This window comes from Lactuca serriola, chromosome 4, assembly GCF_051521515.1.
Source record: "Lactuca serriola cultivar US96UC23 chromosome 4, Lser_US96UC23_V15, whole genome shotgun sequence".
Taxonomy (NCBI): domain Eukaryota; kingdom Viridiplantae; phylum Streptophyta; class Magnoliopsida; order Asterales; family Asteraceae; genus Lactuca; species Lactuca serriola.
The window spans coordinates 142,879,826-142,902,228 of record NC_136411.1 but is presented as its reverse complement, the minus strand read 5'-3'; the positions used below and the strand labels follow the sequence as shown (position 1 = coordinate 142,902,228).

At 33.3% G+C, this 22,403-nt stretch overlaps 1 protein-coding gene across 2 annotated transcripts; it reads right to left on the bottom strand.

The window, feature by feature from the left end:
* Window positions 1-16,541: 16,541 nt before the first annotated feature.
* Window positions 16,542-20,506, bottom strand: LOC145102653 (V-type proton ATPase subunit C-like). 2 transcript variants are annotated; one of them, XM_079040105.1, is made up of 12 exons: window positions 20,292-20,506; window positions 20,139-20,207; window positions 19,933-20,060; window positions 19,762-19,861; window positions 19,612-19,679; window positions 19,376-19,517; window positions 19,161-19,277; window positions 18,883-19,008; window positions 17,585-17,668; window positions 17,393-17,472; window positions 17,000-17,112; window positions 16,542-16,894 (listed from the first exon to the last, which is right to left on the bottom strand). In XM_079040105.1, the coding sequence occupies exons 1-11, from the start codon at window positions 20,403-20,405 to the stop codon at window positions 17,016-17,018; spliced, it is 1,125 nt and encodes a 374-aa protein (XP_078896231.1). In that variant the 5' UTR covers window positions 20,406-20,506; the 3' UTR covers window positions 16,542-16,894; window positions 17,000-17,015. The 2 variants fall into 2 exon arrangements, with proteins under 2 accessions (XP_078896231.1, XP_078896230.1); XM_079040104.1 differs by having other exon boundaries at window positions 16,881-17,112.
* Window positions 20,507-22,403: the final 1,897 nt, after the last annotated feature.

Below are 22,403 nucleotides of genomic sequence, written 5' to 3'. Positions count from 1 at the left end.
ACATCGATTGAGGGGTAAACACTTAAGAGTACCAAGTAATTTGCATGGTTACTTCACACCTTGTTTTGTGATCCTCGGCATCCCAATCACAAAACATGAAGGGCACACTCGAGATTGAAACATGCCATTGAAAGTTCAGTGAATCTCATAAGATCTAGGAGTTTCAAATCCAAGTAAAACCTAATTAAATTATTTCGTTTTCATGGTGGAAATTGGTGAATTGTCATTCACTTACCTTCAATATTCTATAGCTTGGATTACGACATCCATCTTCTAAGTTATAAAATATTGTGTTGGGTCCTAGCCTTAATATTTCATATTGGGTGTTATATTAAGGACTTTAAATCAACTATCTTGAATATCTCCCAAAATATGTTTACTTCAGACATCTATGATCTTCCCAAATCTCTTGGAACTTCACTTCTTCCATCTCCTCCAATTATTCTCCCTAACCCACAAGTTCAAGGTCACTCAAGCCCTATTGGCAAGTAAAGTCTATGTGTGCTCACATCTTGGAGATAGAGTCACATATTGACAAGCCGGGAGAGTTGGGTGTCAAAGTCTTGAGAAAGTTGGATGTTCAATCACTTTCTATGTCACATAGTGAGTTCCTTTGAGACTACTATGGAACAAACTATGACATGACCCTTAATGATCTTATCTATTTGCTTGGTGCTTCTAAATCAGCAATGATTAGGAGGACTAGTAAAGCAAATTTGATTAGAAGATCAACTTCCCAAACTTCCATGGACATTGACAATGGTACATGGTAAGGGGCATTGGTTACGAAGCTGCCAAATTTACCTGAAAGATCTTCAGGTAAAGTCTACTATCAAACTCTGTTAAGTTTCTATTCTGAGATTCTTATTACATGATGTGACTAGGTCACATATTGATGTTTTAAGAATCAAAGAAAAAATGAAGAAGGAAGTATATGCTGATTATGATCACGAAAATGGATTTCGATCGCATGGTTTGGTTATCAGAATTTTGAGCTGTTACTTAGGAGTTATGTAATATTGCTTAGGAATAGATAAAAACAAGTTTTTCATATGCTTTTGCATTGTAAGGATAAGTTTTCCGCAAAGTTTTAAAATAAAATTTTTGGTTTTATTTATTCTAAGTATCCTTACAATGGCATTTGTGAAAAATTGTTGTTTATATGATTCCATTGATAGCAATATTGGAAAGTGGATTTGATTCTTTCATTTGTGGTAGTGTCTAAATTTACCAAACAAGAAAAGATTCTCATCACCCAAGTTTCAGTTGGATAGAAACTTGGAATCATGCAAGTTGTATGATGAATGAGAATTTTCATCTTTGGAAAATTAAGACTAATTCCTTGTTCACATGTTTAAGTGAATCAAGTGAAGGACTAAGGGATCGAGTACACATTATTGTGCACTGGTCAGGTCCACCACAAAAGATCGATAAGACTATTCGTCATAATTTACTAAAGCTTAGTAAATATGGTTATACTTACAAGTTTAAAGTATAATTCTGAAACATTGGAAAAGTTTCGATGTATGGCAGAACGAAAGAGAAGAATCAACTTAGGCAGAAAGATAAAAGTTTCTCAAATCTGAAAAGATGGGAGAGTACTTTAGCGTCATGTTTTGTGATCGTCTTAATGATTTAAAAAGCATGTCACAATTAGTCCTCTAGAGTCATCTTAGTGTATTCTTATGACTAAAAAGAGGAATCTTGAATTGTTGAAATGATTAAATCAAGAAGATAAGTCATGCTTCGTTCCAAAAACAATTCTTAGAGTCATACTCCAAGATTGTAACTTGAGTGACATATCTTAAAGAAGGTTTAAAACACCTGTCAAATGTAAGAGTAAAAGTTTTCTACTCTTGTACATTTGAAATTGGTAAGTTGTGATGTTTTGGATAAAACAAAGGCCAACTAAGGCCAATTGTGTTAAGTTTCTGTCTTGATTAGAATCCACACTATCTCTTGAATATTTGGCAAGAAAGTATTATAGGTCAAGGAGACATTGGGAGTCTAAAATACCCTGAAAGGGTTCAAGAAGTAATCAAGAATAAAACATGTATTTCATCACTAGCACATAACTAGAGGTTTATAACCTATCGTGTTGACATTTTTGTGCCCATTCCAGCTAAGTTGGCTATACATTTGAGTTCTACATGTTCTTAATTGATTGCATAGCTACTTGGAAGCAATGGCAGACCCTTGAGCTGCCAGGTGGCAAGAAGTTAAGATTGCACAAGTTCAATCCATATGAGTTAGGATTTGTCACTAACCTAGTCTTGTGATTATGGTTTGACAAATTCACATGGATAAGAACACATACACCATAAAATCTAAGTGTCATAAGGTTTCTCTCCGATTCATGAAAATGATGGTGAGGAAATTATTTCACTAAGTAGATTTTAAGTAGATAACAATTGTGATATTTGCAGTTCTCAAAGTCATTAGTGGAGCGTGCGTGGTTAACCGGCACACTAACATTGACTTATGAGAAATGGCAAAAATATAAACAATTGAGACTATGATTACGGCATCCCTTTTCATAGTTCTGAAATTGTTTAGACACACCTGCGATCTATCTAAGATAAGGTGTATGATTTTGATAAAGTCTTATCAAAGCAATCTAGTATCAGAAATCTGAACTTTGGTAAGAATGTCAATAAAGTATTGACTTCTAGAGGTCCAGCTGTTTTCTGGATACATGTTAAAGCTAGTGGGAGCATAAGTGTTACGCCAATAATCATCATGTTAGTGGGAGCATGATAATTATGGTAAGTATTGCAAGTTAGCAATGTTAATTATAGAAAAACAAAAGTTTCAATTCGTGAGGTTGTAGGGGTTGGAAAAGTTGTTTTGCTATAATTAAGGGAGAGGAAATTATACTTCATTTCAATTCTAAAAAGCTTAGATTGAGTTTATAATCATTCCAAAGAGCTTATATTGAGATTTTAATCACCTTTAGTCAATAATATATATATATATATATATATATATATATATATATATATATATATATATGAATTTCAAGTTGGATTGGTTCAACTTAAGAAAATTCTATATATTGTGTTCTCAAAATTCGATTATGATTACGACATCCCTTTTCATAATCAAATTTTGAGAATATGGCAAACAAAAAAAAATTATTATGCCAAAAGACTGGTCTAGAACCATGTCTTTATGTGAAACATCATGAATCGTGTCCCATATACTTTGGGTACAAGATCGATTACATGTGTTATAATATTTATCCTTTCTGAATTTTCCAAATGCCTTGGGGCATTAAGGAGGAAAATGTCGAGAATTGGATATGACTAAAGTGATTAAGCAATTGTCGAGGACAATCTAAGGTTTACCAAAGATTGGTTGCTCAAGGACAGTTGGAAGTATACTGTTAATATTAGAAGGACCATATTGACATAGTCTGAAAAGAGGCAACTCTTGTTCAGAAGTTGTAGTCAAAATGGGAATATAGAGTTGTCTTCATAGGTGGAAGCAATATGTGTAAGGTTAAAGAAACCTAATGCAAGAAGCATGTTCAAAGCAATACACTTTGAATTTAAGACATCGTTTCCATGGAATTGCTCTCCATTGGAATACTCTGTAATGATTGTTGCCAAGTCTTTGTGACTTTGTGCATAACCATTACAAGAGGAACAGTGCATATAAGTATAAAATCTAAACAAATTTCGATAAATGTTAGGAATTCTTACATTTACGACAAGGATTTGGAAGTGTGAAAAGAGAATCATTGAAATTACGCTCAATCGATCTAGTTCACAAAGTAAGGATTATAGATAAACATAGAGTGCATACTTGGTGTATGACAAAGCTATTGTTTAGAAAAAACATAGTGTACATGCTTGGAGCATGGGACAACTAGTGTTTTTAATTCAAGTATAAAGTTGATAAAACCGAAACAATGAATAATGAGTAATCAATATGGTGATAAATAAAAGTGGTCTATTTATATTCATAGGGTTTGATACCATAATTGATTCATTTATTCTTGTGTTTCACTTTGCATGTTTTGACTTCCATAATAACTAGGTTATTCTTCCAGAATGACTAAGTTATTCAAACCATCCACAGTCGGTCATATGTTGGAAGTAGATATGAATCAAGACCGTCATGGGTTGGCTTGTAGAGGTCCAAGTTGGTGGACAAAGTTGTGCTACAACACTCATGAGTGCTCATAAGTTCTGAGTATTGGATTCAACCCGCGCCCATTTGAATCACTTCATGGATTTTTTCACGAGTGATCATGAGACGATAACATCTTATATTCTTCAAACCTAGATATATGAGTTGTTACTATGAGTTGGTTGTACATTGATTGCACGAAACCGCATTCGGTAACTCGATGTTATAAAACGTGCCTTTGTGTATGACTCAACAAGTAGTAGAACAAGCCATATGAGTCGAAGTTTTCCATTCCTTTTACATTCAGGATAAAAGCAATATCTGTGGGCCCCTCGATGATTAATGATGACACATGTGAGTGCTTGGCCAAGCCATGACTGATTTGATTTGTTCAATCAGTCAGTTGTCATGAATCGGAAATCGGGAAACAACAAATGGACAGAGAGAATGATTATAATCCATGTCTCAGTCCATATGATATCTAGAATGGAGGAATATATGATCTCTTATCTAATGGACAAGTCATTGACAAAGGTCAGAGTTCGACAACGGCTTTAAGAGCTACGATTGCCAGTTAGATTTTGAATTCATACTCAATAATAGTTTTAGACTTATCCAAGTGGGAGACTGTTGGATTAATGTCTAAGTCCATAACTATATTTGGTATGTACTTGACCCGACCCGACATGGTCCATTTGGGTTGCACTTCACCGACACAATTTATATGGATAGTCTTTTGAGAATAGTATATTTATGATTTATATTAATATATATATTATAAGTTCTAATATATTAATATGGAATCATATTATTTAATTAGTATTGATCAAGAATTAATTTAGTATTAATTAAGTGATCAAAAGGAACTAATTAAATATGGACTCTTATATATATATATATATATATATATATATATATATATATATATATATATATATATATATATACAAGGTTCTAAATGGTGTGAGGCGTGGCGTAGCGGCAAGGCCAAGCCTCAAGCTTAACGAGTCATGACGAGCCATGGCGTTTTTTCAAGGCGTGATGTAAGGCGGGAATTTTGTATTAATTTAAAACTATATTACCACATAAATATAAATTTATATTAAATATAACTACTTTTAGCAATATTAGTTCAATAACTAATAACAAAAAGTTAACAAAAACCAAAATACTTGTATCTCCGATTAGAAAAGACATAACAAATAGCAAAAAACTGTGTCTCAAACGAAAAAACACACGCCATAACACGCCATAACACGCCATGACGCGCCATATCGCGCCTTGCCACACGCCACGCCTAACACCAACGTTATAAGGTTTTTCGTAACGGCGAAGCCACGCCTCACGCCATGGCGCGCCTTTTAGAACACTGTATATATATATATATATATATATATATATATATATATATATATATATATATATATATATATATATATATATATATGGAATGGGCCAAGTTCATTTAGGTTGGGCTAAGCTATCATGAATAGTCCATGGAGTTTTAACCCATGGATCCTATGAAATGAAAGGTCATGGGTATTAGGGTTTACATGGATGTAACCCTAATCCTCCATACTATATAAAGAGGTATTTGGCACAAGAAATGGCACTAGTGTGTGAGCACATAAGAGTGGGCCAATTTTAGTGTGCATACATATTCTCTCAAGTTCTTCCAAGGTGTCTTGGTGATTTGTGATTCCACTTGAGGCTTCCACACTATTCGGGCTAAGCTTTTAAAGCTTTAAGACATCAAGCTACATCAAAAGATATGCCATCTAACTAGAAATTTGTAGTATAGGTGCTTCATAATATGCTAGTTAGGATGAAACCTTGGAATATTTAATATTTGCATGTATAATAGAGAAAACATAGATCCAAGGTTTATAAGGTTGCATGTACACCATAGGAGTGTTAGAATGCCCAAAACCCATCAATGTTTACATTAGGTATTGGGAGGTTTTACCAAGTGGTCTAAACCAATTTGAAACAAGAAACATGGTTGAGTCCTATGCTATTGACCTGGACAAGAAGACTTGCACTTGTAGAGTGTGGCAACTTAATGGGTATGGATGTGTGCATTCAGTTGCAACTATATCATTCCTCAATAGAGATGTTGGTGGTTATGTTGATACAATGTTCTATGGAGTAGTCTAGAAGAACATCTATAAGTATCTAATTCAGGGGATGAATGGTAGCAACATGTGGCCACCTATTGACTTCATACCACCTCTTCTACCAATGAAGAGAAGAGTGCCAGGTAGACCAAAGGTTAACAGAAGAAGAGATGCATCAGAGAGGCTAACAGAAGAAGAGATGCATCAGAGTGGCCACCTATTTGCAGCTTTGTTAGTTTTACAAACTCAAAAAAATTAATTGTGTCAAGTTATATTTAAATACCATTTTCCATTAAAAATCCAAGTTCAAATACCAATTGTAAAGAACTCACGGGGTCCAAATACAGCAACGATATGGTAAGGGATATTTTGTTTGACATATTTAAGCATGCCAGGGTTTCCTTCAAAAGAGATGCACCTGTGAATTTCATGACTGACCCGACAGAAGGAAGGTCAACCATTAGATGTTTTGGTTTTTGGATGGGTTGGAGGGAAACACGCTTGTGTGCACCTTATAGGGGTATCCCATCTCGTGGGCTTAAGGGCAGAGGGTTTCATGGTGAGACAAGCTGCTTTAAAGGAAACTATATGCAAGGTCACAAAACATGAGAAATCGTGCATGGAAAAATCAACAAGTGCTCACACCATTTGCGTTTGATATGTTTGGTTTGCTCGCCCTGGATGTGGTGGAACTTCTTAATAGAGGACAACGGATCATGCATAACAATGTTATATCTCCGATATTTGTAGATGTAATCTTCAAAAAAATGGTTTTACTATACAAAAATTTTAGCGGAGCAACTTATTGTCTGTTTTTCTTCTCACTCATTGTATTGTGATCACTAAGTTGTTTCCAAATAAAACACAAATTAATAGTTCAAAAATCTTTATCACATCATATCATATCATATCATACTATATTATAAAGGAATCATTTTTCCTTTCACCACATTCATTTGAAACTCTCATGTATTTTTCCTTTCACCACATTTATTTGAAACTCCTATGACTTTTCAATTTCTTTCTAATAATAATTATAAGTTGGTTAATAAGGTTAAATAAATATCAAACCTAAAGTGTAATCATATATAAACTAAATTTCAATATTTAAATAATATCATATTATACTTAATTTATTAGTTTTAATATATTGTTGGATGTAAACCATTATCATTTTAAAGATACAATTTTGGAACAATTTGTATAAAATATGTTAATTATTAATTTGAATATAACATTAGAGTGTCAAATTAAATATAAATTTTAGTTTAAGTTAAACAACCGAAAGAATATTTTGTAAATAGTTAAAAGTGATTAATTGTAGTGTCTTTCTAATAATGATTATAAGTTGGTTAATAAGGTTAAATAAATATCAAACCTAAAGTGTAATCATAAATATACTAAATTTCAGTTTTAAAATAATATCTTTACTTCTACTTATAAAGTTATGTCTTTAACTCTTAACATATTATACTTAATTTATTAGATTTAATATCTCGTTGTATGTAAACCATTATCAGTTTAAAGCTACAACTTTTGAATAGTTTGGACAAAATACTTAAATTGTTAATTTAAATATAACATTATAATGTCAACTTAAATATAAATTTCAGTTCCACTTAAAAAAACTAAATAATATTTTGTAAGTAGTTAAAAGTGATAAATTGTAGTGATAAATGCAAAAACTAAATTGTAATCTCAATTTAACTAAACTATTTTCTAAAGAAATTTTTATAATCGTTAAAAGTTTTCAAATAAGTAGCTTAAAATAACTTACAATAACAATAGTTAAAAATAACTCTATATAAATGATTATATTGTTACCTTTAAAATCAAAAAACAATGTTTGATATTTTAAATAATTATAATGATAGAAATAAAACATTAAGTAAATAAATTTTAAAAAATTAATTAAAAATAACAACTATAAATAACATTAAACCATATATTATATTTAATTTTATTCATATGTAACTCGCAGATAAAAGTCATTCAAACAATTGAGATTATGCAGTTATAAGATGTATATATTATCATATAATTCAAAATAATCAATATATTATATCAATTTAGTATACGCATTATTATATCAAAGTTAACAACAACGTTATTGCTATATTTAAAAAACATATATTTGTAAAGACTTCAACTATATAGGTGTTTCTGTACAATGTGCGGGCATTCGCCTAGTATACTTATAAAGGAAGCATTTTTCCTTTTAACACGTTCCTTTGAAACTCCCATGACTTTTCAATTTCTTTATAATAATAATTATAAGTTGGTTAATAAGGTTAAATAAATATCAAACTTAAAGTGAAGTCATATAAAACTAAATTTCAATATTAAAATAATATATTTACTTCTACTTATAAAGTTATGGTTTTTTTTTTAACTTTTAACATATTATACTTAATTTATTAGCATTAATATATTATTGGATGTAAACCATTATAATTTTAAAGATTCAATTTTGGACAATTGTATAAAATACTTAAATTATTAATTTAAATATAACATTACAGGGTCAAGTTAAATATAAATTTTAGTTTAACTTAAACAACCCAAAAAATATTTTGTAAATAGTTAGAAGTGATAATTGTAATGTCTTTCTAATAATGATTATAAGTTGGTTAATAAGGTTATATAAATATCAAACCTAAAGTGTAATCATAAATAAACTAAATTTTAATTTTAAAATAATATCATTACTTCTACTAATAAAGTTATCTCTTTAACTTTTAACATATTATACTTAATTTATTATATTTAAAATGTTGTTGTATGTAAACCATTATTAGTTTAAAGCTACAAATTTTGAACAGTTTGAAAAAAATACTTAAATTGTTAATTTAAATATAACATTACAGTGTCAACTTAAATATAAATTTCAGTTGCACTTAAACCAAAGAATATTTTGTAAATAGTTAAAAGTGATAAATTGTAATATAAATGCAAAAACTAAATTGTAATCTCAGTTTAACTAAAATATTTTCTAAAGATATTTTTATAATCGTTAAAAGTTTTCAAATAAGTTGGTTAAAATAACTTACAATAACAATAGTTAAAAATAACTCCATATAAATGATTATATTGTTACCTTTAAAATCAAAAAACAATGTTTGGTGTTTTAAATAATTATAATGATAGAAATTAAAACGTTAAACAAATAATTTTAAAAATTAATCAATAATAACAACAACTATAAATAACATTAAACCGTATATTATATTTAATTTTATTCATGAGTAACTCACGGGTAGAAGTTATTCAAACGATTGAGATTATGCAGTTATAATAGATGTATATATTATCATATAATTCAAAATAATCAGTATATTATATCAATTTAGTATACGAAATATTATATCAAATTTAACAATAACGTTATTTTTATATTTAAAAAAACATATATTTGTAAAAACTTCAACTATATAGGTGTTTCTGCGCAACTCGCAGGCATTCGACTAGTACTAACTAAAGCAAATACAAAATAATATACATATAAACATTAAAGATTATCCATATTCCATCATCCTAAGTTAAGCAAAAAAGAAAAAAAAAACAACTCGAGAACATCATTTCCATTGTTTATCATGTCTTCCAACTCTAATACAAACCAAAATAAAAATGAAGTAGGAAATTAATACATAATCAAAGATTTGGCAATTAAGTAATAATAAGAAATTGTTACATTTCGCGACCTCATCATCTTTCAAAACTTCATTAATGTTGTCTACAATTGGCTTTCTTGATTTTCTTATCCAATTTAGGGTACAAACCATAGTCTTTACTATGTTGGCAGACAATTTTGTTCGGTACAAATCTAATATCTGTCCGCTTGTACTAAAAGCCCCCTTGAACGCCACTGTAGATATTTGAATTCCCAAAATATCTATCAGCATAAATATCCAAATTGTTATAATATAATGATAAAAAGTATACAAATAAAACAAATTATAAATTTTTCCATGCAATATACAATGGGTAACAATATGTGTTTTGTTTCCATCAAACTAGAATATCAAAATATTTATTGTATGAGGTTGGACGCTCATTTAAATATCATATCAACTTCTTTTCCGTTGATACCAAGGGTTATTCGCTTGTACTAGGAAATCACCCTTGAAGTCATTTTCTTCATTAACCAAAACCATATCTTCATAAGTTCTGTAAGACTCAGTATTTGTAACATCACAAAAATCAAGGTAAAATTTTCATTTTTCAAAACCAACCCCAAAACCATAAATGTTTACAAAACAAAATTTCCAATAGTCAAAATCACAAATCAGAGTATCCCAAAATCAAATCTCATCAAATCTAAAGGATGTGCATGATCAAGTCTTCACCTTGCCCCGATCATTTGAAGTACCTGAAACATAACACTTAAACTGTAAGTCAAAGCTTAGTGAGTTCCTCCAAAGTACCACACACAACCATACATATAACAACATGCATACATGAGCCTTCAACATGACTGGACCGCCTTGTAGGGCCTACAACCTATCTGGACCACTCTCAGAGCCTTCGTCTTGACTGGACCGCCTCGTCAGGCCTACATCATATCCAGACCACTCTTCGGGCCTTCGACCTGACTGGACCGCCTTGCAAGGCCTACAGTCTATTTGTATTAGGTTGGCCGCTCATTTAAATATCATATCAACTTCTTTTCCGTTGATATCGAGGGTTATTCGCTTGTACTAAGAAATCACCCTTGAAGTCATTTTCTTCATTAACCAAAACCACATCTTCAGAAGTTCTATATTAGACTCAGTATTTGTAACATCCCAAAAATCAAGGTAAAATTTTCATTTTCCAAAACCAACCCTAAAACCATAAATGTTTACAAAACATAATTTCCAATAGTCAAAATCAAAAATCAGAGTATCCCAAAATTAAATCTCAGAAAATCTAAGGGATGTGGATGATCAAGCCTTCGCCTTGCCCCGATCATTTGAAGTACCTAAAACTTAACACTTAAACTGTAAGCCAAAGCTTAGTGAGTTCCTCCAAAGTACCACACACAACCATACATATAACAACATGCATACATGAGCCTTTAGCACGATTGGATCGCCTCGTAGGGCCTACAACCTATTTGGACCGTTCTCTGAGCCTTCGTCCTGACAGGACCGCCTCGTCGAGACTACTTCCTATCCGGACCGCTCTCCGGGCCTTCTGCCTGACTGGACCACCTAGCAGGGCCTAGAGTCTATTTGGATCGCCCTGGGTATCTTGGCCTTCAGCACAAAATAAGAGCGCCTCAACAACAAACCATAACATGTCGACATATACATTAACAATCAATAACCAACAAGTACAGGTAATCATACAGATCTACCAGTCTAATACATAACCGGCACAACATCAACTCAATATACTAGGATACATAAATCCAGTGGACCAGTATTGGTGCCTTCGACCTATAAGTGTAGTGAGGAAAACTCACCTAAAACAAAGGACCTAGAAACACTGTGATGTGCTTCCCTTCTACACTACTTGATCCCACGAGCCCTCCATCACCAAAACATGGAAGAGTCTTAATTAACAGCCCAAATCCTTCAAGTTTGACTCAAAGTCAATTTGGACAAAAAGTCAACGGTCAAACTTGGTCAAAGTCAACGCCACATCGTAGCCCTCCTTGGCCACATTGTGGCCATGCGAAAACAGGATAGTCGCGATTTTTAACTTCGCCACGTCGTAGCTACTGGAGAAATGTCATTTCTCTCATTAAGAGCGTAATCCTTTCAGATTTAAGCTCATACTTCTAGATCTATTCCCCCCACACTGACTTAATGGATAAAGTTTCCAACTTATCCATTTAGACTCCATTTCAAGGCTAGATCTTGTAACGTCCCGAAAATTCATAATAAAATTTTCATTTTTAGAACAATAAATCATAGAAATGAGTTGTTCCAAACCTGATCAAAGTGGATATATTATTTAAACATCAGAGTAATATCATTAATTGTCAGTGTGAAAAACTCTAGGGGATGTTGTACCTGAAACCATAAATGTGAAAACGTAAGCACAAAGCTTAGTGAGTTCCCCAAAATACCACATACCATACAGACAATTGAGATTTTTTTTGTCAACCATAGTCTTGCCATTGTGCCATGAGCCGTATCATGGTCTTTCCTTGCTAGGTCGGGGACCAAAACCATGGGTCTTACAAACAAGTGCCAAGAGTCACTTCCTGGTCTTCCATGTAAGTATCATGGAGACAATGAGCATATTACATATATCTTCCAGGGTCCAGTCCCTAGTCTTGCATGCAATTTGTCGAGAGCCACCTTCGGGTCTTCCATACAAATACTAAGGGCCACCCCTGGGCTTCCTATATAACATAAGCTAATGGGCCAACATTGGTGCCTTCGACCCCCTAGTAAAGTGAGGAGACTCACCTGAATTACAAAGTCGACTAGAACTCAGCTCAAAACCGCCGACCACAGCTATGAGCTAACTGCTCTCCTACCAAATAATAGGTGCTTAACATTTCCTATCAATCCATGCAAAATAAACCCTTAGTGTACCTTCTAAAAATAGAATTTGACCAAAAGTCAACCCAAGCCAAAAGTCAAAAGTCAAAGTCAAAGTCAAAGTCAACAACCCATAATGTCAACTATCTATCCTCACGTCGCGACTAACCCTTGTTCATGTTGTAAGAGCCCACTCGGTCTGATTCCAACTCTTCACAACTCAACCTAGCCAACTTAGTCAAGGAATGACACTTGAGCCAACCTCACGACGTGACAGCCTTTCCTTACATTGTAATCCCCAAAAAGCTCATCAGAGACGGGATCAACCACTCTTGATGTTGTGAGACCTTATGTATCACGTTGTGAGAACAGTCTGAGGCCAAAAATCAAACTTTTAATTCCTTAATCCATTAATCCTTGAGCTCTAACTTTCCAGAAGGTCTAATAACTCCATAATATACTGGAAAGTCGATGCTTTTAAGACATATATGTAACATCCAAAAAGTTCAGATAAATTTTTCATTTTAAATTCATTCCAAACATATGATAATCATATCAAAACAGTCAAGAGTATATCATAGTAAAATGTTATCAGAGTACAAAATCTCAAAATTACGTGATGCGGAAAGTCAAGAGTATATCATAGTAAAATGTTATCAGGGTACAAAATCTCAAAATTACGTGATGCGGAAAAATATAGTTGGATGTAGGTTGTTCACTAATTGGATAAAATCGAATTGTCCAATTGGACAATTTGGATTGGACTATTTGGTTCGGATATTTGGATTTTTGGATTGGTTTTCAAATAAACCGAATTATTATTTTGGATTTCGGATTGGTTTTGGTTTATAAAATAAGAACCGAATAGTCCAAAAAAACCGAATAAACATTTATTATTGATTTATTTATAATACATATCTATAATTATCTATTACTTTTGTAATTTATTTTTTCAAATAGGTTCAAAACATTTCACCCGATAAAAAAACATCAATATGTATTATCTCTCAAAAGTTTTCTATCTATAAAATATTTAACTATAATATATTTTCTTAGTAGTTGTTTATAAATTTCAAATCACAACTAAATAATTTTTTCACTTTTTGTGTAAAATTGGGTAATATTATAATTATATGTCGTTTTAAAATGTTTCGGTTTTTGAAAACCGAATTATAAAAACCGATCCAACCGAATTGTAATTGGATCGGATCGGATCGAATTTGAATTTAGTTTGGACTATTCGGATCCATGTTTTGAAAAACGAAATCAAATTAGATTCACTTGATTGGATCGGATCAAACTGATCCATCCAAACGAACACCTCTAGGTGGATGCAGTGCGATCATGTCTGGCCCTTCCCTTTCGAGCTGGAAGTACCTAAAACATAAACTGAAAACTATAAACACATAGCCTAGTGAGTTCCCCAAAAATACCTCATACCATACATATATAACAATAAAAAACATATTGGGTCTATTTCACCCCCTTCGATATCTTCCAATGGGTATTGGGTCTATTTCACCCCTTTCGATATCTTTCAACTGATACCGGGTCTATTTCACCCCCTTCAGTATCTTTCAACCAGTATCGGGTTTATTTCACCCCTACCACTAACACATATAATCATAACAATAAGAGTCACAGAGACATCAAATAGGTACATGCATAACATGTAATTGTCATGAAGACAATCATCATACTACAAACACAATTTAGTGGGTCGACATTGGTGCCTTCGACCCACGGATATAGTGAAGGAAACTCACACTGAAGATATAAAATCACACTCGGTTTGAGGACTCGCGAAATCCTCCCACTAAATCACAAGTAAAGAAACCCTAATTAGAAATTAGGTTAATAATCCAACTCATGAGCCCGAACCCTAAATCCTGAGTTTAAGGGCACAAAGGCTGCTTAATCCTTTCCTTATTGGGCCTAACCCACCAAGGCCTAAGTCCAAACTAGCCCAAAGGAATTCTAAGTCCAACTAAAAAGGACCTTAAGGCCCAACATGGGCCCAAGAGCTCCCTGATGGCCTAAAGCCCACTAATGACCTGATACCACAATTAAACCTAAGGACCAAACTGAATCAAGGCAAAAAGCCCGTCTAATTCTAAGCCTAAAACTCCCAAGGCTCACAGACAGACGTAAGCACGGTGTACCTGGCTTGTACGCCCGACGTACGTCGCTATTGCTGATCCGGAATCGAGGTGCTGACCCAATACGCGCAACATACTCATGAGTACACCCGATGTACTGGTCGGACAACCAACCTTCTCGAATTGTCTTAACCCATTAAGCTTATGACGTCCAAATTCAGATCAAAGGTCATTAAAGTATATTAAGCCATAAAGTTGCAAACTTTATGCTTTTCCATGACTTAATGGGACTCAAACCATGAATTAAGCCTTATATCTCCCTTAAGTGGTCACCAACTCATGCGTGGTTGAGTTCTAACCTCCAAGATTCAATTTTTTATGACTTCATGCATCCCTAAGAGCCTAAAAGGACAACTCAAATGGTCTGGAGTAGTCCATACTCCATGAGACCAAGTTATAGGACCAAAAGATGCTAAGTTCTTCTGCAAACCTAGATCTAGACTTAGAATGAACAATTTTCAGACTTTATACCTCCAATGAGCTAGAAATGATGAACAACCTCTGGATCTACAAGCTCCTTATTGTCCAATGCTACTCCTCAAGCCTCCTTCTTCAAAATCACAAAAGAACACCCAAAAACTCTTTGTAAGCTCAATAATGCTCTCAAGATTGCTAGGGTTTCGAGATTAGACCAAAAAGGCAATGGGAGACGATAATGTGAAGGGCTTGAGGGGCTTAATGAGATTAAATAGGGTGCAAACCCTAAAAATTAGGGTTTGCCACTGGCTTGCATACGCCCTACGTACGTATGGGCACCTAGTGTACGCAGGGGATACCTCCGCTTCGTGAATGCATGGGAGTACGTGGTGCGTACCTTGTGTACGCCCAACGTACTCTGGTCTAGTCCTTGAATAAAAAATAGTTGCAAAAGTTTTTACCTGGCGATTCGGGCGTTACAATTCTTCCCTACTTGAATCAGACTTCATCCTCGAAGTCCGCTGTTACAAATAACCCTAGGTAATGCTCCCCATCTCTTCTCCCGGATCCCACGTCCATGCGGAACCCTTCTTGTGCTTCCATTGCACCTTCACCAATCCCACAACCTTGTTCCTCAAGGTTTTCGTCTTCCGATCAAGGATCACCATTGGTCTCTCAATGTAGTTCAGGCAGTATCCATTGATATCAATGATTAACATGATAATAGGTTGTTTGGTAAATAATAAATTAAAATGGTTAATATAAGATTCTTTAACTGTTCAAAGACAGTTCTAAGTCTTTTGATTCATTTAAAAAAATACCCCTTCCGTCCAAAATTAATTGTCCACTTTTGAAGTCTTTTTTCTTTAATGTTGACCTTAAATATTTTTATTTGTGTTATATATTACTTGATGTAACTTATAAAAATTAAAAAGACATTTAAAGTACAATTCATTCATATATTTTCCATCAAGTATTATCTATCAAAAACAAAAATATTTAAGGTAAAAATTAAAGAATAAAAACTTCAAAAGTCAAATATAGACAATTAATTTGGGACGAAGGTAATATATAAAATTCGTTTGAGCTCTAAATGGTTCTATTTAGAAGTTACCAAACAGTCCCTAACCGAATCCATGTACGCACTCTTGCTTTAACTCCGTGGTCAAACCCAAAGAGCCCCTAACAAAATCCATCTAATACAAAACGTTCCTCTTTTTAAGGACACAAAAGCTCTGTGAAAATAAATTTTGTTGAGAGACCTCAATCCGTACCTTTTAGTATATTAGGTTTCTCACTTTATTTTACACAAGTAAACAATCCTTTTAAAACACAATTTATTTATTTTTTCTACAATTTGTTTGCCAAAGACTTCTACTCATGATTATTTACTTTCTTTTAATCATTGTAGTTTACATCATCATATCAAAGGATCCATCAACTTCATCTGCTCATTGTGATTCGTCTTCTTGTCCTCTCTTGTTTTGCAGCTATAAGCGAGTGTTATTTATGATTTTTGGTATCAATGACTATGATGCTTAACCTCATCATCCTGCTCTTGATGATATGCATCTTGGTGCCTTTTGTAATCCTTTTTATACATAGTGATATTGTAGTACAATAAATAAACAAAACAAATTTCAAAATCAAACGTTAAACGTTAAACGTCAAACAATCGATACACCCTCTCTCTCACCTCAACACGAGTTTCATCATATGAGATTAATAGTGAAGGAGACATAAGGATGAGTGTCAGCTTCACCACCCAACCCACCCATGCTTCCTTCTTCATCCGTTTTCCAAAACGTGCTGTAATTCACAATGTCACCATAAATTTAAAAAAAAAAATTTAATCACATGGTTCTGAATCACGACAGTTTCAGAGATAATTAAATGGTGGAATGGACCACTAGTAGAATCTAGTATCTGTTGTTTCCTATGTTATTGATTGAGTAGGAGATCCAGGTTTTCTCAGACTAACTATTAATATTGCAACAGTTTTTATTAGTCAGAATGATTGTGTGAAATTAACCACTCATTTTTTCTTTCTTTTTTTTGTAGTTGTGTAGTGGAAAGATGTCAGGGTTACCTGTTGGAACTGTCGCATAGGGTTTCAAGTAGTGTACGTACTTTCTTCTCGTTTTTCACAGATGGTGACAATACAACAGACTGAAATTTATTTTTTTTTTCAAAAAAAAAAGAGTAAATGTTTTTTGAATCAGCATTGATTTATATAAGAAAAGAAAAGGAAATTGGAAGTAGGGATGTTTGGTTGAAATACCAAAAAGGAAGGAGGCAAGCCGTATCTCAAAATGGTCTCGGAAAATAAGCGGACAGCACAGAAGTGCATCCAGGAAGTGAAAACCTGCAGGATATAAAATTTATGAAATATTAAAATATAAAATTGGTATAATTGTTGGAGAAAATGTAACGTGGGAGTATAAAAATGTAACTGGTAAAGAAGATGCAACAGAAACCAATCACTTTTAGTTAAGTAGGATTTTTTTCACTATGTAATGTGAAACTATAAGCCTAAGCAGAATGCTAGGAGAGTTGAGCATCTCACATTCACCAAGTATTGTCCCTGCATCTCTTGCAGAGCAGTTTTCAGGGCAACTTTGTCTGGCAGCCAAGTCATGTAAAGATAGTGGGTTACAAGGTCTTTGTTTTTGACTAGTTTGCCTATAACAGCAAGATCATAGCCATATTCTTGTGCACGATTTTTCATAAAGATATTCAGAAGTTAGGTTCTACGTGGTGTAATTGTGTATTGTACTTAAATGAATATGATTGGTTACAAGAGCTATGTATATATAGAGATGAATATTACACTTTTGGTATACTATATTAAAGCTAGAAACTTTTGGTAGGATACATAGGTACTATATATATTTGATTTATTAAATATATAGATTAAATATTGGTTGTTGAGACATCTCTCCAACGTAAACTATTATTATACTTAGGATTGTTTGAATGGTATATCATAATCATCAAATGTATTAGCCAAAATATTTCAAGTTGCTATCTTTCGAAATATGTCATTATGGTTGTCAACCATTTAGGACATGATAAGATTTTTCTCGAACAATTTTAAGGTTCACAAGGAGGCTAGCAAATGGATCAATTCTTCACCCTTGTCAAGAAAGCACAACAAAGAGTCAAGGAAGATGGGATAAGAGGCCCAAAGGTTTCAAGATAAGCACTAACCTTTTCTTAGAAATAAGGATTAGTTAATCAACTAGGAAGATTAGAACCACACATAAGGATCGAGATTAGTAGATTACTATGCATAATTCTGATAATTAGTTTAATATTACAAATGAGCTTCAAATGGGAGAGATTGTTGCCTCTGGAAAGCAGGCCCATTTTTGTGCTTTCTTAATAATTATAGTTGTACGTCTCTATTGTTGAGTAGTGAAGTTTGATGGTTGCAAGAAGGCATATTTAATTCATCCTCTTTCATTAGATTGGTTCCTATGGTTTCATAGACTATTAATCTAATATATTTGTATAGATCTTCTATTGTAATCTAAAATAAATGATTTCACTTTGTAATTTGAAGGGAAATGGAAGTACCTCTCCATAACTGGTATAACACCATTGCAAAAGAGAGCTTTTCAGGGATTCCTGATCTTGCATCAGTTTTTCAAGCTCCTGTTTCCGACCTTCTTGAGTTTCCGAATTATATTCAAAATCACGAATCTGAATCACAATTGGAATCATAAAGAAAAAGATTACTCAAACTTATCAAATATTATGCAGCAGTATCTTATTCAAGAACTCCACAGTGCATATTAGATCCTTGAATCAGTGTCACTTCAATGCAAAACAAACAAACTAATTTACAAACTCACTTGAAATCCTCTTTCGCGTGCCTTAATTTTGAAATTGTCAGCATCACGATTGAATAATGTCACAGTATAGAGAGCATACTCATTATCCTCATGTAGATTCTTGGAGGATCTAGGGACCTAGAACATTTAATTCAATCAAAATGACAAAATCAAGAAACTTATAAGCTGTATTAAGATCAGAGTGACACTACATTAAAGACTGATGATGATCTTACCACATAAGTTGTTAATGTTTCATAGCATGACAACCAATCCTTCTGGGAAAACTTGGAGACAACAGCAATGACAGTAACCAAATGTTCTGAAGTGACTATGTCCTCTGGTTTTACCAAATTGGACAGATCACGAACAGCTAAGCTGGAAAATGAAATCAGTAGAACAATAAACATTTTTATGCTCAACTGTTATTGACCACTTATGAGTCATTGGTGTCAAAAGGCATTACTTTTACCTTCCAGTCTGCTTTCTGTTGATTGCATTGAGTTGACTGCGAACATTGTTATACTCAGCAATACGAACCTGATAAAGTGCAAAATAGGAAGAACAAGTAAAAGCTTTACCTACAAAAATGAAAATTACAAGATACAGGGCAACCAATTACCTTAAGATCATCGTCTATCTTGGCTACTTGCACATGAATACCATCCACAATCTCCTTAAGAGGAGACATTGTTGGATACTTAGCCTCATCCCACACAAATCTACAATCACAAATTCAAACAGATCAAGAACATTCTTTCATCAAATTCAAAAAACACGTACAAGAAATTACTTGGTGAGATATGAATCCACCGGAACCCCATCGACAGTCAAGGAGCTAGCGAGAATTCCCGATGCCTTCTCCAAATCTTCGATCTGACGTCGTATCTTATGAGAGCATCCTTCGATAAACGTATTCGACTGCACAATCGCATACACATCAAATCAAATCAAATCAAATCAACCAATCTCTTGATAAAATTAAAAACAATAATTGACCTTGAGTAGATCATCGCTGAGGGCTAACAACGAATCGAGTGTACCAACGCGAAGATTTGGGATATTGAACTGCAAAATTATTCCGATTAGTTTCAGTATGTAAGATAACAGAACAGAACAGATTTTTCCGTGCGATTATGAAGGTCGTTATACCCTGTAGAGAAGAGTGTCGAAGGAATTTTTGGAGATGGATTCTTGTAAGCGACTCCATAGAGAAGTGGCGGAGCTGTGAACGGGAAGAGAAACTATCCAGTACCTTGTCGCCATTGTTATTGAAGTTATGAGATCACGAACGGAGTTTCTGACCTTCCAAGATTTAGAGGAAAGAGGAAAAGATATATCTTCCTCTTATGATTGCAGTTGGCTGTTGGTTCCTAAAACACTCGCCTCGTTGAATCCGGGTTCGGGTTTCTTCAACCCAATTTACGCTCCCAGGCGACCCGCTAATCTTAACGCCTGTGTTCGATAACCTCTACATTTCATATTTAGAAACCTCCAAATAAAGAGAAAATCAAAAAATTGACCAAAATGGGAAAGATTTTAATAAAATGGTACTATTTTTTTCACTTTTTATAAATGTCCATCGGAGGATAATAATGTAAACTTATTTTTTAGACAAAACTTCAAAAATGGTCCCTGTGGTTTTCGAAAATATCAAGTTTAATCACTAAGTTCAAAAAACTTCACAGATGGTATCTATGGTTTCAAAACTTTTAACATTTGGTCCTTCCGGCTAACTCCGTTACCATTTAGCCATTAAGTCAGAGACATTTTTGTCATTTCACTATAGAGGGACCATTTATGAGGTTTTTAGTTACTTTTTTTTTAAATAAATATGTAAATAATCTACCCTAATAAATAAAAATGATTTTGTCACATGTCATTTTCTCCTTCATTTTGACACTTGTCATTTTTTAGATTTTTTTGAATTATTTAATATCCACTTGTCATTTTTATAGTTTTTTTTTATTCAAATCTCATCTATTAAATGTCACCTCATATTAATTAGTTCTATAAATATATTAATTAATGTACATAATAACTTTCTATTTTTGAATTCCTTTTTCTATTAATATATTAATTAATGTATATGTATATTAATGTAGATGATACATTCCATTTGTGAATTCATATTAATTAATTTTATTAGTATATAGATTAATTTAGACCAAATTACATAAATAGTCCATACGGTTTATTAAAATGTTACAAACTCAATTGTTACTTATTTTTTTATGAATATGGTTTTTGTGGTTACGAAAACTTTCTTTTAACAAACTCGTGTAATACACGGGTTTCACACCTAGTATTTAATATGCAAGAGGTCCCACACTCTCTCTCTCTCTCGATCGATCGAAAAGAAGCTAAACCATCTGGATCGCCATTTCTTTACTGTAAAGATTGTGTATAACAAGAAAAAGAGAAGATCGGTGTCAAACAAGATCCATATCTTGTTATTCACCTGACTTTGGCCTTGAACCACCTCCTATAACCATGCGTGCAATCTTCTAGCTCTTTATGAGTTGCAGTAAACACTAAGCTTTGGATAACATCTAAACATTGACGATCGCCTCCTCCTTTCAGCTACCTCTTCTTATTAGCTACCACAACAGTGCCATAAAAATCAAATGATTGGTTCCTATTGAAATCGATGGAGGAAGATCCCAACCTGGTGAGCTTGTATTGACGAAGCTTACAGATGCAGAGCTTTTAGAGGAAGGCGATAATGGAGATGATGCTTTTGATTATGTCAAATATTACACACAGATCTTGAATCTAGGTTTCAATTTTAGATTTTTATTTGGGCTTACCAATTTAGATTTTGATTTCGGCGAGTTTAGACGTGGCCCAGTTCGTGATTTCGGTGATTTTGATTTGGGCTTACCAATGAAAGAGACGATTACACCTGTTCCTAATCTCCTGACCTTCATTCAACAAAATCATCAAATTGATATATTCATTACATAATTTCAAATATCTAATAATCTTGCGAGTCTTATGAGCAACTGCTAAATGAAACCTAAGTAGCATGCTAACAATGACCAAAATCGAAACTCCCTGCCACATCCTATATAGATCACTAATTTATAGCAGAACAAAAACTGTAATTAGATGCAAATCCAAAAATTTAATACCCATAGCTATTAATTTCTATGTGATTGGCTCTACTTGCAGAAGAGGCGTTTCGATTTCTAGTTGTACTCTTGATTCTTAGAAGTGCAACATATATATTTCGAATTTGATTTTAGATATATCGATGTTTGA

Coding starts and splice junctions, on each gene's coding strand:
- LOC145102653 (XM_079040105.1), bottom strand. CDS start 20,405: ATGGCGACAAGGTACTGGATAGTTTCTCTTCCCGTTCACAGCTCCGCC. Junction 19,862..19,932: donor GTGGATTCATATCTCACCAA/GTAATTTCTTGT, acceptor TTGTGATTGTAG/ATTTGTGTGGGATGAGGCTA. Junction 19,009..19,160: donor CACGCGAAAGAGGATTTCAA/GTGAGTTTGTAA, acceptor ATTGTGATTCAG/ATTCGTGATTTTGAATATAA.